At 40.0% G+C, this 21,115-nt stretch overlaps 1 protein-coding gene across 1 annotated transcript; it reads left to right on the top strand.

Annotated features, from left to right (window-relative positions):
• Positions 1-128: 128 nt before the first annotated feature.
• On the top strand, positions 129-15,257 carry Zranb2 (zinc finger RANBP2-type containing 2). Its single transcript, XM_057793181.1, has 9 exons — positions 129-339; positions 1,931-2,092; positions 2,979-3,061; positions 5,569-5,645; positions 6,085-6,219; positions 6,900-7,069; positions 8,415-8,501; positions 10,170-10,328; positions 11,823-15,257. The coding sequence occupies exons 1-9, from the start codon at positions 284-286 to the stop codon at positions 11,884-11,886; spliced, it is 993 nt and encodes a 330-aa protein (XP_057649164.1). The 5' UTR covers positions 129-283; the 3' UTR covers positions 11,887-15,257.
• The last annotated feature ends 5,858 nt before the right edge of the window (positions 15,258-21,115 follow it).

A 21,115-nucleotide genomic window follows, 5' to 3' on the forward strand; every position in this document is an offset into this window, starting at 1 on the left:
CCCGCGACGCCGCAATCGCCACCAGGCTGGGCTGTCTCCTCAGCGCCTGATCAGGAACGCGGCGAGGCCTCCTCGGGACAGAGCCTCGGGCCGAGCGACGGGGTCTCGGGCGTCGTTTCTTCACGGCGGCGGCAGGCTCGCGGCCCGGGTGGCCTTCGTCGTCTGACCCCTCCCCCCCCCAACAGCGGAGGGCGGGTCCGGCGGCGCGCGGGCAGCCCGGCGCGAGGCCCCGCGGCTCCGGTCGGGGACGTCGCTGCGGGCGGCTGTGCTGCTGGCGTCCACGATGTCGACCAAGAATTTCCGAGTCAGTGACGGGGACTGGATCTGCCCGGACAAGAAGTGAGCGCGGCGGGGCGGCGTGGGGCCGAGGGCGGCCCTCGTGAAGGCGGCGGCGGGGCTTACGGCCTGGGTAGGGGACGGCGGGACGGTCGCCGCCGGCCTTGAGCGGGTCGCGGGCGGGCCGCACGTGACCCCCGCCCTGAGCTCGGCGCTCTGCGCTCGGTCGCCCTCCTCCGAGCTCGGCCGCTGCACTGCGCCCTCCGTTCCGGCCCGGGAGCCGCCGGGGCTGCTCTCGGGCCTGCCGAGCCTTCCCAGTGACTTTGGCTTTTTTTTTTTTTTTTCCCCGCACCCTCCTTCCCGGAGGCAGAGGCCAGGGCGCGTACGTGGCTGTGAAGCCGGAGTATTCGGCTGGTGGCGGTGGAAATCTTCCGGGATGTACCAGCTCGTGCTCTTAGCCAGAGCCAAAGCTGGAGGAAGCCCGGGTGTCCTGCCAGTTCTCTCCGCTGCCGAGCGTCTAACTTGAAGCCCCTCCGCTCGCTTACAGTTAAACACCGAAATAACATAGGTAGTGTGAGTGGAGAGCAAGGAAATGACGACGCTCACATTCACCTGATTGATAACCGTCTAGCAGACGAACGGCGTGACACTTTGGAACCATTCAGAGATCAGGACACCAGCTTCTGACTTGGTGCCTTCCGTGACTTGTAGAAAATGTGCTCTCTGTGTTCTTACTGAAAACCCAGCCCAGATATTTCGGGAGGACACTTCGTTCGTAGTTCTGTGCACCTAAACTCATTGACAGAAACAAAATGTTCTACTGAATATATAAGTCAGGGAAACATTTTTTTCAGAACATATTTTTAGGGTTACTCGGATCTTGTGTATTTTTTTTTTTAACAGAAAAGCAACCTAAAATTTGGATGGTGTCGTTCAATTTAGTGTTACACTTCCATTGACATTCATTTTTTTAAATCGGGTGGTCCCTTGTTTTTCTTAAACATTAAATGCTATTTGGAGCATCTAACATGCATTAACTGGTAATCAGTAAGTAAGGTCTTATAAGTATATAAAATATAAAATCTTTAGTGTTTAAGGTTTGACTTCATTGGTTGTGGTTTGATTTGGTTTTCGTTATGTTTTAGGTTTGATAAACACTATACTACTCAAATTTCTTTACTGTTTAATGTATACTTTTAGTTAACATACTCTGTTTTCTCTTATCATCCCACATCCTACCTCTGAAAGGACATTTCATCAGTTCTCCGGAGCCCCTCTGTACCTGTTGTTTCCTGGTGGGTCCATCCCTAGGATTGTGCTTCTAAAGTTCATCACAGCTTTAACTGAGAGTTAATTCGGTGTTCTTTTTCCATCTCTGGTACCTTAGTTGTTGAGGAAGAGTCAGATGGCACTTTGGAACAGGGGAGTTTAATGTAGCTAATGACACGTGCTAGTCTGGAGGTAGAAAGGTTTAAATCCCGAAGTGGTTACTGTCGTTGAAAATACAAGGTTGAGATTTTTATCCAGTCCTTGTTTCTCTCAAACGATGCTGATGAACATGATAGGGTAAGCTTGTTCTGTGTTCCAGGGTGTCGTGAAGACAGTTTTAACATTTAGGAATCACTTCTTTACGTGTTTCTCATTTTATTTGCAGGTGCGGAAATGTGAACTTCGCTAGGAGAACAAGCTGTAACAGATGTGGTCGAGAGAAAACAACTGAGGCCAAGATGATGAAAGCTGGGGGCACAGAAATAGGAAAGACACTGGCAGAGAAGAGCCGGGGCTTGTTTAGTGCAAATGACTGGCAATGCAAAACGTATGTGCTTCAGATTGCTGTCTGTTACCACAGTAAAGATACTTCCATCACCATTCGTTAATACGATGAACTCTTACTAATTCCATGACAAGACAATGTATCCTTTTCAGCCGCAGCTTTATTGGTCTTCATCTTAATTATAGTGAAAAGGAAATGTTTATCTTTCAGGGGTATTACCAATTGTTTCTGTGGTGGAGTGTTTATGAGCTGATAACCAAAGGGATGGGGACATTGACAGCACCCCAGTAGTCTACTTCCTGTTAGTGATAATTGCCTCTTTATAATATGAAAGTCACTTGAGATGCATAAATTGCCTCCCATGAAAAGTGGTTCTTGTTAAGTTTCTTAATATTTTTGTCTTTCAAATTTAGATTTCATTTTGTATTGATTTTTCCAGTCTCCACATTTTATAGAATATAGATAATCCTACATATATAAAAAAGAAAAGCATCTTAGATAAAGCGCTGGTCCTATAGATAGACCTTGAATCTATGCAAGTAAATTGTTAAGAAACAAATGTAAGTCAGTGGATTTAGTGTACTGCAAAGGGGTCCTCAGAGGGGAATAAGAACAGTAACCATATTTGTAAGGTGGATTCAGAGATGATAAATAATGGGATCTTTAATTAGTGTTTTTCCCCTAGGTAGCCGAATCTCTAGTTATGTCACTTCTCGAACTATTATTTATATTGAATAGATTTTGTTCTCTGCCTACATACTTCAGGCTGTTCTGGGAATCCATGTTCTCTAGAACAATGTTGTGTTTTGTTTTTTAATTTTCATTACTTCTTATGAACATTGCTTGGTTCTAGTTATTTCTTTTAATAATATTTCTTCAATGTTTGGGAGCCTTCTGATGTTATTTTTTTTTTTTTTTACAATTATAGTTGCAGTAATGTGAATTGGGCCAGAAGATCGGAGTGTAACATGTGTAATACTCCAAAGTATGCTAAGCTAGAAGAAAGAACAGGTAAATAGAGCCACGTTCTAATTGCAATTTCTAAAGGAAGTTACTACCTTCTCAAGAGAGCACAGGGGAGAAAAAGGAATTTGTCTTCTCTTTGGTTTGTTTTGTGTGTGTGTTCTGTTTGTAGCCTTAGTTGGACTCAGACTTAGTGTATAACCAGTAATAGCTTTGGCCTCACCCTCCTGTGTGCTACTATTACAAGCATGAACCACCACACCTGGTTTATTCACTGGGTTTATGAAATAGTGTTAGGCAGCCTGCCCTAGCATTTGGAATCGTAGGGTACTCAGAAATGCTTTTCTGCCTCCCTCTCCTAGCTTAGATGTGTCCTAGTGTGACAGATAGGTAAAGAACACCTTTAAAGGCATCCTGTAAAACTTAAAAGGTTATTCATAGTCTTCGTCACATTTCTAAATTACCAGAAAAACTTTAAAACTACAAGTTACAGAGCATAAGATGTAAATTCTTTTTTGTTGTTGTTGAAGTTTTGTTTGCAAATTTCACATGTGCCTTTGTGTTTTGATGGAATTCACAGGCCGGACATTCCCTCACCTCCAGTTCCTCTCCTAACTCCTCAGCCTCGTGTGCTCTCTCTTTCCTTTTTAAACCACTGAGCACCGTTAGTGCTGACTGTATGTATATGGGTCTCCTGGAGCATTGGTGACGCCCAGTGGGCCCTTGTTTCCTAGCAGCCGGCAGTAACAGCCCCTCCCCAATCCATGCTGGACTTTGGCGGCTTGATCTTGTGAAAGTGTGTCCACAGTCAGAACCACTGCGAGTCCATAGTTCAGCTGTGCAGCTGGGTCCATCAAATAACTGTTCTGCTACCGTGTGCTGCACTCCCTTTGGCACTTAGTCTTTCCATCCCTCTTTGGTGATCACTGGGCCTTAGGGGGAAGGATGTGGTATGTGCCGCTCAAAGGGAAGCCCTCCACATGTTCTCTTGTCCATATAGCAGAGTAATTGTATCAGGCTCTCCCCAGGTCCTGTGTACCGAGCCATGGGGTTTTTTGCTTGTCTGCTAGAGAGAACTGTGAATCCTATCAGACCATGGTCCCCATAACATTGTGTTGCTGTTGCACCACAGGGCATATCTGGAAAAAAAGCCTCTCATTATGATTAGCAGGGTTTGCAGCTGAGTAAGACTGTTGATTATTTTTCTTCCTTGGATAGTGAGTGTAGGAACTTCTGCCACTATGAAATTAGCCGGTAAGAATAAAACTTTCAGATCAGCACCAGCTTGATAGCTCCATGTCCTGTGACTCAAGTCTGTGGCGCCTTTTGTGCGAACATCATAAACTCTTTATACTTGTGTCCGCTATTGGACTTTGGGGAACAGGTCCCAAAGCCTCGTCATTGTGTAGATGGTTTTTGCCAGTTGTTGACTACTGTTGTTTCTGTGTGTTGATGGTGAGCCTCTGGCAGAATGTAATTTTCCATTGCCAGCAGTTAACTGTTATCTCCTTGAGATGTGATTTTGTCACAGTGTTCATACTCAGCATGAGAGGCTCTTAAGTTGGTAAAACTGTTCCCCTGTTTGCCTTTTCTCACTAATTTCACACCACTGCCCCTGTTTGGTTTCTGGGGACCAGGGGCCTAGTGGTAGATCAATTTTTTTTTTTTAATCAAGTCCTTCCAGCTTTTCTTTCCCCACTTTGCTTGCTTGCTTGTTTGTTTTTAATTCTTAATATGTAAGACACTTACTATATAACATTCTCGGTGGTTTTTTTCTTCTTTCCTGGGGTTCCACCTCTTAACTTCCAGAGGCAGCTTTGCCTTCTGCAAGTTCTACTTTATCTCCTTCCTCTCAGTGCTCTGTGTTTCTTGCTATATTCTGTGTTCCACCTTAAAGATCTACCTTGGGCCCTCTCTCTTGCCTTTGTTTTCTTCTGAAGCCAAAGTCTTAAGTAACAATAGATGTACTGTAATACCCAAACTTGTTTTTTCCAGATGTGATATTTTTGACCTTCCTATAAAGTTACTTATTTTACATTGTTGGGTAATTGTCAATTCATTATATCCCAGCTGGGTTTGTGATTTCCCCCTAAGACCTGGTCCCTTGAAGAGTTTTGTATCTTGTGATTAGTGCTGCCCACACCAGGATGTGCCCTCCTCGGTTGGATGGTTCATCTTAACCCTACCTTCAAACTCTGCGTTGTCAGATAAATATTGAGTTTAATTCTGGTTCTTATGAGAAGAGTTATACTGGAGAGGAAACTCTGTCTAAAACTTTGTCATAGCAGAAGATGTTCTGCATATATTTTTCATGAGTGACCTGTCATAGGAAATGTTTAAATTGGAAAGGTCTGTAAGTTCTACTGTGGTTTTACAGCTAAAGTAGATCTGACTTATTCTCTATCAGAATTTTTAACTTGTAAAAGATTACTAATTATTATTTACATAAACAACTACCATTGATTAGATTTTCATTTTCTGTTAGTTGGGAATAGTATGAGCATACAAATTTTGTTATTTGAGTTGTTACAGCAATTTATGCCCTCTTTTTAAAGGATATGGAGGTGGTTTTAATGAAAGAGAAAATGTTGAATATATAGAAAGAGAAGAATCTGATGGGGAGTATGATGAGGTAAGCTCTCAATAGATGTGTACAAACTACATTTTATGTTAGAGAAATGATCAAAAATAAATAGGATAACCTGGAATTCAGAAGAGCTGTGTGTATGTATGTGTGCGCACACGTGCTCTTGCATGAGTGCATTGTAGTAGCCGTGTATGTGCCCATATTTGTGCATCTGTAGAAGCTGTAAGGTTGATACTGGAGGTCTTCCTCTATTGGTATCTTTACCTTGTTTTTGGAGACAGGTTCTCTCATTGAACCTAGAACTTAACTGTTGGCTGGTTTGGCTGGCCAGTAAGGGATCCTCCATCTCCACCTGCAAGTGCAGGGGCTTACAAGCTCAAATTTCAACATCTGTCTTTCCACATGGACACAAATAGTGTTAGAAAATAAAATGATTTTCATGTGTTTCAGCCTAAAGACATATTTTTTATTTGTTTTTCTCTAGTTTGGACGTAAAAAGAAAAAATACAGGGGGAAGGCAGTTGGTCCTGCATCTATATTAAAGGAAGTCGAAGATAAAGAATCAGAGGGAGAAGAAGAGGATGAGGATGAAGATCTGTCTAAGTATAAGCTGGATGAGGTAACGACCCTGCCCTCATTCCCCTTTATCTTACTGGAACTGTTCTGAAGCTCAGGGTACCTCTTGTGACACCTGGACCATTGCAGCACTATCTTGCTTGGGTGGTGGTGGTGGAGGGTGGTGTCTTGAGGTAAAGAGTTAAGGAGTGCGCCATAGTATGAGTTTATGGTCCAGCTATCTTAAGTCCAGACCTTAGAATGTAAGGGTTTTGTGTTTTAAGAAACAAATGGCACGTGTCTATCTCTTTATTGTATATTAAATCTTTTAGTCTTCTAAGCCAAGCTGATGGAAGAGTGGGTGCCTATTTTTCAATGTGATTAGCACCTTGAAGTGTTAGTGGCACAGAACCAAGCAAATTGTTATTGTAGCAGAGAGATGAGAAAATGGTGTTCCAAACTAAGACTGGTAGTGGTGGACTAAGAACTCAAGCCAAAATTAAGAATTGCTGACAGTTTGTTATATTTTGAGAGCCAGTGGGGTAGCTTCTAGGATCTTGTCTAGACTGTCTGCCCAGTTCTCAAGTCGGTTCTATCAAATGAGTTTAGTAGGTGAACCCTCAGATGGAAAACAAGTTTACATTGAAACATTTGGTAACAGATTCCATCTGATAATGTCCTGTATAATGAAGATTCATCTATTTTTAATATGTAAATATCTAAATAGAATTAAAATTTTATTAGGATGAGGATGAAGATGATGCTGATCTCTCAAAATATAATCTTGATGCCAGTGAAGAAGAAGACAGTAACAAAAAGAAAGCCAATAGGCGGAGTCGCTCAAAGTCTCGATCATCTCACTCGAGATCTTCATCACGCTCATCCTCCCCCTCAAGTTCAAGGTCCAGGTCCAGGTAAACGGGTGCAGGCCAAGGGTAACACCAGTCAAAATGTCAGTATCTAACTTTCTACTTATAACCTTATTTTACTTAAATACGCCTTTTATTTTAAATATTTCAGTCAAGTCACCTTAGCTAGACTTTATCTTTGTACCCTACAGATACTGCCCTGTATTTTCAGAAATTTCAAATCTTAGAAGTTGCTTGTTCTGTGTCACCCTCTTGGCTTTGACTAGAATAACTTAAGTTCAAAAGCACTGTGTAAGTGATATATACTTAAGTAGATAGCATATGTTCAGACATTATGAAGTGGATATTTGTTTCAGTATGTTAGAGGTTTAGCTGGAGATATCTGGCCATTAATGACACTTGCAAAATTTCTGATAATTTATTTTGGTATTCTTCTGAATAAAGGAAGAAATCTAGCCATTGGGTACTTAATGCTTCTCAAGTAACCAGAAATTAAAGCAGGATGTTAGGTTGTTGTTAATATGTATTTAGTAATAAAAAGTGTATTATACAGTTGAGAATTAATGACTAATTATTTTTAAACATATGTAAGAATAAAATGTGTTACCAACTACTTAAATTAGTACTATACAGCTTAACAATATTATTTGAGTAATTTTGAAGGCTGGGGAATATACATCAGTGATACAGCTTTATTAGCATATATGGGGCCCTAGGCTCAACTCAAATCCCTCCCTTTCCTTAAAACAGAATAATTTTGCTGGGCGGTGGTGGCGCACGCCTTTAATCCCAGCACTCGGGAGGCAGAGACAGGCGGATCTCTGAGTTCGAGGCCAGCCTGGTCTACAAGAGCTAGTTCCAGGACAGGAACCAAAAGCTACGGAGAAACCCTGTCTCAAAAATCAAAAAAAAAAAAAGAAGAAGAAGAAAAAAGAATAATTTTGAGATAAAAGTGTGACAGTTTCCATTGTGGGGACAAACAAGATGGTGTCAGAGATGTCACTGTGGTTTTCAGACTATAAATCTTATATTTCCTGGGCTATGCTCTTGCCAGTAACATAATTAATGTAGAGCACTGCTAGGTTCGTTATCTTTAGTTCTCCAGGACAAACAGGTGGAGTGACCGTCAAAGGTGTGCTGCAGCAGTCGTGTTCCGGTCTAGGAGCCTTAGATTTGATCTGGTGCAGAAAGTCAGCACTGTGTTCTGTTCTGTTTTGTTTTAAGCTTAATCTTTATTATAAGAAACCTTGTTTTGAGTATTTTGCTTGGAAAAATCTTGCATAGATATCTTTTATGTGAAAAATGCACTTTTAATATGTCTTTTTTTCAGTGTTCATATCACAGAGCTCAAAAATGTCCTAGGGAAAAAAATGCTTCCGTGTTGTTCCAGGTCCCGTTCAAGAAGCTCTTCCAGCTCGCAGTCAAGGTCTCACTCCGGTTCCAGAGAACATTCCAGATCCCGTGGTTCGAAATCAAGGTGAATGAGGTAGCCCCTCTCTGTAAGGCAGAGAGGAAAGTACTTAAGGCTCCCGAAGGCTCTGCTGCTTTCCCTCATCACGGCTTCTATTTGCAATTGTATTTTAGCACTAGGAAGCTGGTGCCCTTGCCTGGGCTCAGTCTCACCTCACAGTGTGTGCCAGGACATCCATAGCCAAGATGTGTAATGTGGGGAGGTGAGGCCAAGTTACTCCACCAGGCAGCTAGTGTAGTAAGTTTATGTTTGCAGTCGTTAATTAAATTTGACATACAAATGATGCATTGTTGCCAAAACAAAAAAGGAAGACCAATCCAGTATGCAGTTTTCAGAATAGATTTTTTTACAGGCAGCTGTTTACAGAAACTGCTTTGCCATTTTTATCTCAGTTTCTACTGAGTGTCTCCTTGACTTTAAAGACTGTTACAAGTTATCTGTGTTACAATCATCCCTCTTAAAACTTAAGTCAAATAGGATGTTAGCTCATATGTGATATAAGCCGTGCTGTAAACATTTCAGTTGTGTTTATTCAGATATCAAAGGGAAATGATTGGTAAAGAAGCAATTGAAACGCTAGTTTTTTGCTTTCTTGAAAAAATTTTCTGTACTTCATCAAAATATGCTGCCTTTATGTTAAGTCACTGTATTGTTGTCTACTGCAGGCACGCAGCATTAACACGAAAGCCTCTAAAATCCCACTTGTGGGAATTCACATTGAAGTTTCCTAACAGCTCTTCTGGAGAAAGGTTCACTTACTTGAGTCCATTCTAGCGTTTGAGGGCAACTACCGTTGAGTCCCACTGAGGAGGAGAGTGGTGCGTGCCCTCACTGAGCCAGTACAGTAGAGCAAAGGTGCTTTCTTATGTGTCTTGACATGTCGGGGCTTCCTTCAAACCCTTGAGTCTCGGTGGGTCCCTTTGGGAACTGTAGGCCTTCATATCCTTCCCAAACATTTTAATTGCTTACAACTTTCCAAAGAATTCTCCTTTTGGGCTTTCTCATTTTATTTTAAGCCCAAAGGTGAATTTTTTGGGAAGTTTGAGCTAAATTCCTTCAACCACAATATGTAAATGAAGATAGATTTGCATTTAAAAATTTTTACATCTACTTCCACCTAAAACGTGAATGTCAAAACTTCATGTTTCATGGCACAGATCTAAGCACAAACCAAGTTTTAAAGCTGCCATTTTCTTTGACTACTTACAACATAGTGTTCTGTCTTTCTGGGCTGTGTCCCTGGATTCTCTGCTGCATCTTACCTGTAAGAAGTTAAGTTCATTGTCCTCAGTAGATTTTACATAGTGTGGATTTTCCCAAAATGGAAGGATCTGATTTCTGACCATGAAGTTACAGAATTGAAGTTATGTCTTGATTTCACTAATTATATACTTTCAGTTGTAAAGCTATAAGCAATTATAAAATTATTCTGTCATAATTCCGTAAGCTGCTTTTTAATTACAAGGGGTAAATATTTAGAATTTTTTAAAAGATAAAGTGGTTGTGTATAAATAGAACATGTTGAAGGTTGACCCAGAAGTCTTCTGCTGAGTAAGCAGTAAGTATTCTTTCTTACAAAGCTCTCATAGTCACAGTCCTGTTTGCTTTTGGGAACTGGACAGTCTGCACTTCTGCCCTTAATGAAACGTCTGCTTTGTCTCTCAATCAATGAAGATCCAGCTCCAGGTCCCACAGGGGCTCTTCCTCCCCAAGAAAAAGATCTTACTCGAGTTCTTCATCATCTCCTGAGAGAGACAGGAAGAGGAGTCGCTCTAGACCTTCTTCACCCGCCGTTCGCAAAAAAAGACGAACGAGATCACGGTCACCCGAAAGGTTTGGGTTTCTGTAGCATAAGAATGGGTGTTCTTACGTGTATTGAGTAGATGGACTTTCTAAGCAAGGGTTAGGTTTCTTTCTCCTTTGTTATTTAAATTATATTTTTCATCTTTAAACTTCAGAAATCAAATTACTTGTTTAGCTTGTTAATAACTTTAGAAAAACTTACGGGACAGACTATTCGCTGAGCATTTTATTGTTTGAATTTTTATTTCCATGTATATATTATTATAGCTAACTCTCGGTTATTTATGTGTTCTCAAAGATTGAAATCCAAAAGCTGTGTGTTGAAATAACTTATGTGTTTGTTATTTAAATTAAATACTCAAAATGGTAGGGATTCTAGGGGACCTAATCAGGATTAACTTGCAAGATCATTGGAATCTATCATTTAAATACATATATATAAGTGTGTTTCCATAGCAAGTGACTCTTATGTCCTTGGAAATTACTCCTTGTAGTTAGCACCTCTTTCTTCTTGCCATCCAGATCTATTTTTTCTCTTTTGCAAAGGACTTTCACTGGGTGCCTGCCTGTACCTACAATGCACTTGTCATGCGCATAGTCAGCCTGCAACAGAGTTGATTACTCGGTTTCACTAATTTTCTCTTGGTTCTCAATATCTTATGATTTGTAGCTGCATTTGTAATCTTAGCAAATTTTCCATATCTTCTCAGCTTGTGAAAGAAAAGAATGATCAATAGAGTCTGGTGACGGCCAGGGTCAGTGGGTAGGGATTATGTTATTCCTGCTCTCAAAGAGTTAGATATCCTTGATACCTGGACTTCAAGATTATGCCCAGTCTTCTTTCTGTACATTGTTTCTTTATAAGAAAATTACTCTGTACTTAAGTGAAATTCATTCTGATGCCTTCTTACCACTTCTACAAATTTTTATCTTAGCCACATATAAACCCCCATTGTTATCATCTAAACTTAATTCACATGTTCTCTATTTCATAAGCCAGGTGATTGGTGAAAACATTAAACAACCCTGAGCCCAGGGCCAGCCCCTGCAGACCACCACCACTTTGCCCAGGTTGATACTGACTTACTCACATTGGCTGCATGACTCTAGCACTTAGCTAATTCTACAGTCACCTTATGTGATCTAGACTTCCAAAACCTCACTGCTTTGAGTGTACTTCTCATACACCAGAAACCTGCTGTGTGCATAGAGACCTGGTGTGATTTCATTATACGCTTTTCTTGTACATGTGTATGATTGCAGGCTTTTTTCAGGGCTTCCCCTTCGTTCCTGGAATAATTGAGAGGTGGCTATATTTGAAGCGAGTGTTTATGCTTAACTTGTAGAGAGTTTTGAGTTAAAATCACATCAATTCTGAGCTCACATCCAAAAGTGTATATCAGCCATCCTAGGTTTAATTACTCCTGCCAGCATCGAGATACCTAGTGTTTGCTCTGCTCTTTTCTGGTGTTTGCTCGGCTCAGTGCTGTTTACATATTGTGCTGCTCTTCTTGTGTCTTACAGGCACCACAGGTCGTCTTCTGGATCAACCCATTCTGGTTCCCGTTCAAGTTCAAAAAAGAAATAATGTATTAAAATTTACATCTTTAAAAACATTGAATACAGTGCATGAAGCATATTTTTTAGGAAGTTGATGTCTCATTTGGTCAGAAGTGCTACTACATTTGCTAGTAGAGGTGCATGCCTTTATTGCTTTTCAAAACAGTACAACTGTGTTTATTTGTGAAATTGAAGTAAATTGCATTTTAAGCCATACTGTTCCCCAGACAAATGCTCTCTATTCATTATTACAACCATTCGCTTCGTTTAAAGACAGCTGTAACTGAGTCCTTGGTTTCTTTGTCCTTTTCATTTCTAAATGTCCTATTGACTGAGACAGGGTTGCCTGGGCTTGCCTGGACTCCAGACACGTGGGCAAGGCTAATAAACTTATTGGAATAACCAATTCATGTTCATATGGGAGGAGTGGTCAACCCGGTTATGTTGTTTACTTGTGCCGGTAATTTCTTACCAGAAATCAACTACATCACAAAGCTGACAACCGGGAACTTTGAGTTCTCTCTACTGAGGGTGCCTTAGAATCCTTATCTCATCAGCTCGGCACCACTTCTAACGCAAGAGGACAGATGCTAGCACTCGCAGAGGAGTAGGTTAGCCATCCTGATTCAGAATGTCTCTGAAATAAAAGTTTAAGAAATAGGGTATTTTAAAATCTAGTTAACAAACATTGTGCTTGATTGATAAAGGTTTAAAAAAGGCCAAATCATAGTTAATGAGCAAACTGAAGAAAGCTTTTGAAGCCTATTTCTCAGTGACAGGCTGACAGAGACGCGAATTTAAGTGATTTGCCTTGAGATGTCTGATTTTTTTTTTTCCAACACTGTAGATATCTAAGTAACAGAATCCTTATTTCTGCATGATTTAAGGAAAGTTTTTTTTTTTTTTCACCTGAAAAAACATATGGCTTAAAATGCTTTCAGAGTTTTATTTCTAAAATTAAAATCTGGTCACTTGAGATCCATTTTGTTCTCTGGTTTAAAAGTTGAAAGGTTTCTCCTAACAGTCTCTCCCGCAGCAAAACAAGGTAAGTATACAAGGGACCAGCAATTGTGCTGGAGCTCCTTGTTACAGGAATTGTGGTTCCTGTTTCTCCCTTAGTATTGTCTGCTGCAGTTTAAATAAGTAAAGCATTCTAAGATGTTTAGAGATAGATCAAACAAAATGTTTTTATTTTAAAGTGTTTTTCACCTCAATTGATCTAAAGATAAAAACAGAATATCGTATGTAGAAATATTTTCGTAATATTTTTACAAGCTTTCCTGTGTTTTTTGTCTTATTTTCCTTGCTGCATTTACTGTAGGTTGCACACAAACTCTTACTCTCTTGTAATTGTGCCTCAGACTTCTCAAAAGTCGACTTTCTCAGTTGCCCAGATCTTCTAGATCCGACGTGTTAGCCTTCGTTTGTTCTTGTGCTTTCTGTATTTAACACTTGGGCTGTACTAGGCAAATATAAGATTATAAATTTAGCTAATAGGAGTTTACAAACAATTCAGATGATTATGATTTGATTTGGTTTAATTGAGCTGTACTAGTTCATTTCATAAGGAAATGACACTGTAGACAAATGTAAATAAAATCTGTGAGTCAAGCATCAAGTGTTGGTTATTAGAAATAAACTAGAAAATTTTAAGCTCTGGTTGAATGAATGTTCACTTCTAAGATCATAGTGGTTTTTCTTTTGTTGTTAATTGTTTATGCTTTTTTCTGATCGCTTTATCATCCTTGCTTTCAGACATAACAAACATGGTAACTGCTTAGGGATGTTACTCAGAATCTGCATCTGTGTTTACTTACTACCAGGACACTGCAGACTTCACTTTCTGGGGTCCGTTAGAGAATATCAGTGTCCTAGAATTACCATTCAACAGTGTAATTCAGAACAAGCTGTCAGTACAAGGCCATCTATTCACAGGTGGGAAGATGATTGGGTGCTTGCTGCCAATCTGTTTCTCCTGGTTGCCTGATACTCAGGACCACTATTGCAGAATCTGGTAGAGGATAAGGAGGGAATTTTGTTGTTTTTTTGTTTTGACCCAGGTGTTAAATGTTTTAAAATAAGAATGCCATCATGGTTTTATTGACCTGGAAGTTATATTATTTTTGGAAAATAGCAAACACTTTTTTGTTTCTGTTATTGATGTGTATGAGGCAGTGGGGTACACATTCTGCCACAGTATGGAAGTGAAAGCCAGAGATCAACTTTGGAGTCCATTCTCTGCACTTTCATGGTTGGTCCTAGATTGTTGGATGACCAGTACTTTTACCCATTGAGCCATCTCACCAGCCAGACTACAGCAGTCATGTAAGATTAAAACAATGCAATTAAAAACTTGTTTGTGGGAACCAGAAGAGCCAAGTCTAATGACAAATTTCAGTATTATTTCTTATAAAAAACAAATTAACATCTACAATTAGTAAACCAACTGTTCACATATTTTTAGGATAATAACTTGGTAAAGAAGCTTTAAGTAAGTAGGCATTTTTGGGATAACTGCGTTCATAGAAAAGTTGCAAAGATTGTATACATAAGCTACTTTCCCATTTCCAATACTTCCTGATACTGTGGGTCCATGTTTGTTAGGACTAAGAAATAAGTGAGTTAATGTCTTTTGTTTGCTTTTTCTTTTATTAATATTTTTTATTTAGTTTTCATACATATATGCAAGGATTTTGACCACATCCACCCACGAGTTCCTGAACCCTACTAACCTGATCCCTTCCCACCTTCATGCCTTCTCTTAAAAATAACCCACAATCCAGTCACTGCTGCATGAGCATGGTTCAGCCTACCAACAACTAGCTTGCTGAAGAAAAATGGCTCCCAATTTTAGTTTAATCTCAGTTGCTGTGATAAAACATTCTGAACAAAAGCAATTTAGGAGGGAGGGCAGTAACCCGAAGGCAGAATTGCTTGCTTACGATCTCCTCACTGGCGGCCCTGCGCTCAGCTAGCTTTCTTATATACCCGCTATCTTATAATTAAGAGGTTCAATCCATTGTCATCGTGTTAGGGAGCATGGCAGTGTGGGGGCAGATATGGTGCTGGAGAAGCCAAGAGTTCTACATATTAATGAATCCTCAGGTAACAGACACTAGGCCAGACTTCAGTGGCTGAAGTCTCAAAGCCCATGCTCCTGGTGACAATTCCAACAAGGTCATGGCTCCAGTAATTCCACTCCCTGTAAATCTGTGGGGCCGTTTTTATTCAAGCCACCACATATAACTATTTCCTACTCCCACTGGGTTAGGCTTGTTTTTCTCCCTTTGGACTAGGGCTTTAGGTTTAAAAGAACACCACAGGGAAGGCATTCCCTTCTGGTCTATGAAGCCTACATTCCCTGGGAATGTTAACCTCAGCATTTAGTTAGGGCATTTTGATCCTTTCCCTTAGCATTCTTAAATAAGTGTATTTAACCAGTAAAGAAATGGCAAAATGTACCTCTTGTTGGAGGTGTTATTCAGACTTTTTCCATCTGCTCATCTCTTCACATGCCTACACTTGTCACTTGTTTTATATTTGGTCATTGAGAATTCTTTCAGGTTGGCTTATGTGTCCATTGATGTGTTTCGCTTTTCCAGCGGAAAGGAAAGTAGGTGGAAGAACTGTCAAATGGTGTGAGTGGGACCTTTATCAGTAGAGTTAGGAGACTGCTTCAAAGAAGCCTTGCCTGATATGTGTGTTATCAGGAGTTTGGACCCTGCTGCCTGCAGATACAATAGTTGCTATATGTGACTTTGTAAGACAATGAAAGATACCAGGATAAGTGCTCCCAAGCTACTGGACAAATTAGTAATAGATAAAACCCAGTGTCGCTAATGGAATAATAAAAGTGTAATGAAGCCAGCAATAGAGAAAGATGGTCTTTAAAGAGGATAATAGCTGATTGAGCAGATGCAAGGCAAGCCAAGCATGCAATTTAAAATACAGTGTAGATGTGGTACTACTATTAAAGAGCTAAAAAAATTCACCACTAGGTCTCTGAAAAAGCCTGTGAAATACTCTTTTGTCATTGAGTTTTCATGTTTAGCAAGCATAATCTGTGGTAGATTTCATATGTACTAGTAAAGTATGCAACATGCCATTGAGGAAGGGAGAAGTTGAAATATGCTTTTGTAAGCTTTGTACTTTGGCTGTATGGTACTGTGATCCAGCTCATCTTGAATGTAAGCTAATTTACACTGAGCCCCAAATCGACCTCGAAATGGAATCAAAAGGTAATGAACCTGTGGATGAGGTAATCCTGCATACTCTGAAAAGAAGTACAGCAGAGAAACGTATTTTGGGTAAAGCCAAACAGTATTGGTAGTGATGATGCAAACACCTCAGTTAATGAAAAGTTGTGCCTGTCTGCTAAACTGTATGGAAATGGGTTCTAAGTAAGAGGGAAGAGAAAAAAATCTGAAGAAAAAAATGAGTTGGCTTCTGAAGTGTATTTGGAAGTTGTGAATAATAAAAGATCAATCAATTGAAGGGCATTTCATGGTACACATCTTTACCTTCAGAACATAAAGCAAAAGTTAGCTACAACAAGGCAAGGTAAATACAGATTTCTTTTTGATGTAATTAAGTAGAAAAGGACAGAAGGTTTATGAAAACTACCACCAACTGATCTGCCCTAAGTTGCTGAAGAACACTGCAAAATGACCTATACACTATCCCAAGTACTTATTAAGGAATATAGACTTTTTCTGTCTTTGTGGTTAAAAAATATCCTAACAGTAGCTTCATGGAATTCAATATATAGCCAGACAGGGCAGCACGATCTCAAAGCAGCTAGTAGCACAGAGAATGAACAAAAAGCCACAGGGCCTGCTGCTACTTAGTTCCCTTTCTTGAGAATTCCTGGCTTAGCAAATTGCCGCATCCATAATTAGGATGAGTCTTTACCCAACAGTTAAGGTGATCAGGTTAATCTCCAGTAGACATCCAGAAGGACTGTTAACCCAAGTGGTTATAGATTCTTTAGAGCTGACAACTTACCATAGCAGACCATGTCCAGATCATACTTACCATAAGAATTTTCATGAAAATCAAGACCATATTTTAGCTACTCCAACAGAAATCAATGATTACTCTGAGTCAAGGCAATGATTGGTGACTGAATTCAAATTTTATATATCAACTGTCATTTCCTTCATTTTGTCTAAAAAAGATTTTTAACTCCAACACAGTAAAACTATAATAAGAACAGTTATCAGAAAAAAAAATTACATTTACAATGGCTGATTTGTATTTGGCAAATTTGAAGAAATCCTATCTTGATTCCAAAGTTTTATACCTAAACCACTATTTTTTTATTAAAGATTTCCTAAACCACTTTTTATCATAATTTGTATTGCAACCTAAAAATATCTTTAAAGCTTATTTTCTTAGATAAACAACTTAAGCTTTTATGCCTCTAACCTTATATACCTCTCCCTTGATGCAACACATTTTCAGACTTCCTTTATAAAGTTAGGACTTCCTTAAAATACGTAGGTTGGTTTAATACAGTAGTTTCCCCCACAATCCAGTATCAGCAGATGCTGGTTTTTCGTTCATTAGCATTTTAAAACTTCAAAGTCAACAAAGCACCAAAGAGGATCCAGATGCCCTGTGTATTTCTCATCCTTACATGACTTTATATTACTTTACTTTCTCTTAAAAGACTATTATTTTTAAACTTTTTCTATGACTGTCTTACCCAGTTTCTTCAGCACCCAAGCACATTTTAAACATTCTATTTAAGAGGTTTCTTTCTGTTTGGGCCTGATTTTTTGCATGTCTGCAGCCATGCACCTATAGCAGTCTCTGACCATGGGAGACAAATCTTAAACAGCTAGAACACCTACTGCCTGGCTCCACGAGCACATGGTGCTGGTGACTGACCCTACCACATTTGACCTAACAATGCCAGCCACACCAAGCTGTCCCAGCTCTGGGAAATTGCTGAGTCTGGGTTTCCTAGCATCAAGTAGCAAGCTGACAGCTCAAATGCACAGCTGAACAGCAAAGCCTCTTAAAGAAGCCATGCCTCTGTATGTCCCCAAGCTGCAAGAATGCATGAGAATCTGCAGTAATTGCAAGACCGTGTCTGGCTCCATGTTTAGAACTTTTTGCAACTTTCTCAGGTTCTGTGTGGATTTACATGTACATTGGACACAAATTGTAGCAGGTCTTTTTTTGTCAGACTTTCTTGGATCGTCAGCCCCCTCCCAAATAATGACGTGGAGACTTACTAATTATGAAAGTTTGGGTTTAACTTAGGCTTGTTCCCAACTAGCTCTTTTAACTTAAATTTATTTTTAACTTTATTTTTATTCATCTGGGTTCTGCCATGTGGCTTACCTCTCCATTTTATATGTCTGACTTCCTGTCAGTGTCACGCTAGTGTCTCCCACCTCTTCCCAGAGTTCCTCTCTTTCCTGCCAATCCTGCCTGTTCTCTCCTGCCTAGCTATTGGCCATTCAACTATTAAACCAACAGAAGGTGCCTTGGGCAGAGACACATCTTACAGTGTACAAAAATATTGTCTCACAATAGAGTTCCCTATGCCCTCATCCAGTTTTATTTATAAGTACATAGGTAATGTCTAAGAAACCAGTATTATTAAACCAGATTTAATAAGGTTTCACTAATTTACAGTTATGTCTGTTTTCTATACCAGGAACCAACCAAGAATACTGCTTAAATATTTTGTTCTCTTCTGGTTTGAGACAGTTACTGTTTTTCAGGAATTGATAGTTTTACATCCTTATCTGCAGGCAGCAGAAGTGAAATTGACACTAGGCCTAGCTTGGCATACGGGACCTCGAAATCTAGCCCCACAGTGACACACTTCTTCCAGCAAGACCACACCTACTCCAACAAGGCAAAACTAATAGGTCACTCCCTATGGGCTAAGCATTCAAATGAGTCGATGGGGGAACATTCCTATTCAAATCACCATACCTTACAAAAATCAAAATGTAAGTTAAAATATTTCCAATATTCAGCACAGAATAAACATTCACATTCTAAAAGGGAGGAAGGAGACATACGGGAAACTGGATAAAAGTGGGACCAAAACTCAGCAGGGCAAACATCAGATCTTAGCATCTAGCATCCGAGGAACTTGTCTTAATTTGGCCTCCAACAGGATTGGCAGATCCACCTTCCAGTTTAGCCACTCCAGCACACAACAGCTTTTGTTTGTTTGGGGTGGGGTGGGGAAACAGTCCATTGTGCAGTGCGGTCACCCTGGCAGATGTGCAAGGCAGCTGGTCACAATGATTCCACAGTCAGGAAGCAGATTAATGCTCCTAGATCTGCTGGCTTCCTCTCCCATTTCTATCAGGGCCCTCAGTAGGTAGAGCTGCCTGCACTCAGAGCCAGTTTTCCATCCCTAGTTAATCCTCTAGAAACACCCTTACAGACATACCCAAAGGTGTGTCTTCTAGGCAACTAAATACTAAATTGGCAGTAAAAATAAATTACCAAACATTCAGAAATAATTGGTCAGATTATTAGCATTCAAGAAGGATGAAAGATTTTCAGAGTTATTGGCCAAAAGGGGTGATCATATGCTACTAAAAATATGTGACAGGGCTTCTCCTAGAGTTGTTGAAGAGTTATGAAAATGTTTTTGTTTTAGTATAGATTTATAGTTCAAACATGCATTTAAAGATTATTTATTGTATATACAACATTCTGCCTATATGTATGGCTACATGCCAGAATAGGGCACCAGATCTTATTCTAGATGGTTATGAGCCACCATGTGGTTGCTGGGACTTGAACTCAGGACCTCTGGAAGAGCAACCAGTGCTCTTAACCATTGAGCCATCTCTCTAGCCCTCAAACATGCATTTAAATCTTTATTCATTCTATGTGTAGGAAGGCTCATTTATTTTTTATTTCTACGCAGATAATCTGTTTTGATCCAGGGGTTTGTTATCTCAGACATGATCTTGTCACATGGCCTTCACCAGAGTCCTCAAACTCATGGAAATTCCCCTGCTTCAGCCTCACCAGTGCTGAGATTGCAATTGTGCAGTACCATAATCAACTTCATAGTAGCATTTGTTGGAGACTGTTCTTTTTAACATCTGTGACAAAAAAACATTGAATTACTGTGGTGTGTGTATATGTAATAAAGAGTTCATACTCATATCTATTTCATTTGTATAGTTGTAGAACATTCACTGACTTTTATATCTACCTTAGTTCCTTCCATGTACTTGGGATAGAATAGTGTATGCTCAAGGATATATATGCTTTACTTCTGAAACCATCACAAGACGTTTTGATGCTTTAACAAGAGCAATGTCTCTGTATGCCAATATCACACTGCCTTGAAGATGCCAATAAATGTTAGTTTTTAAATATCAAAAATATTTAAATTAAATTTTATTCAAGACAAAATGGGGTTAATTTTAAAAGAAAAGGGGAAGCCTGGGACTGAGAACCGTTATTAGAATGAGGCTGCTGCTCAACCTTCATGAGAACACTCTGGACAGCAGGGCCAAGGAAGACATAGCCTTACAGGTGAAAGGTGCCAGTACTGAAGTCACAGATTTAACAAGAGATTCTCACAATTGGGCCCACAGAAGAAATGCAAAAGAACCCACACTGATCCATGTTTCACAGCTCAACTTTGTCCAAAGAGCAGAGACTCCATGAAGGAGAAACACAAGTACTGAGCAGTCACAAGCCAGACCTGACATGGTTAAGTTGTTGACTATGTCTACAGCATGGATGGTTCTAAAGGAGTGTCTACCCACCATGGGCAATTCAGGACATGGCAGGAGATTGAAAGAAGTACCCTTAGAATCAGAACCAGAGAATGTGGTCCCCATCACTGACCAGCAAATTACAGAAGCATAGAGCAAATACATCTACAGTGAACACAGCCATAAAAGCAGGTCTGAGAGAAAGAGATAGAGGTGTGAACCTCAGGACAGGAATTCCCAGTGGGACAGCCAAGTGTCCACAGGAGGAAGCAAGTGCAATCCAGAGTCACTACAATGTATAATCACTAAGTTATAGGATGCCACCTCCAGAACAAATCACTCTACAAAGACAAAAGCCTCTGGGATCTGAATCCTTCCCTTACTTCGTGGGGCTTTTGAAAATCAAGGGTTTAATGTTAAATTTGATAATTGTAGAAACTTCAATGTGTTGATTGGTATCTCTAAGACTAAGACAGTATCTGACAGACCAGGTGCCCAGTGAGTGCTCACCAAATGGGCGAAGAATGAAAAATACACTTCAGT

The sequence above is a fragment of the Chionomys nivalis genome, chromosome 18 (assembly GCF_950005125.1).
Source record: "Chionomys nivalis chromosome 18, mChiNiv1.1, whole genome shotgun sequence".
NCBI lineage: Eukaryota > Metazoa > Chordata > Mammalia > Rodentia > Cricetidae > Chionomys > Chionomys nivalis.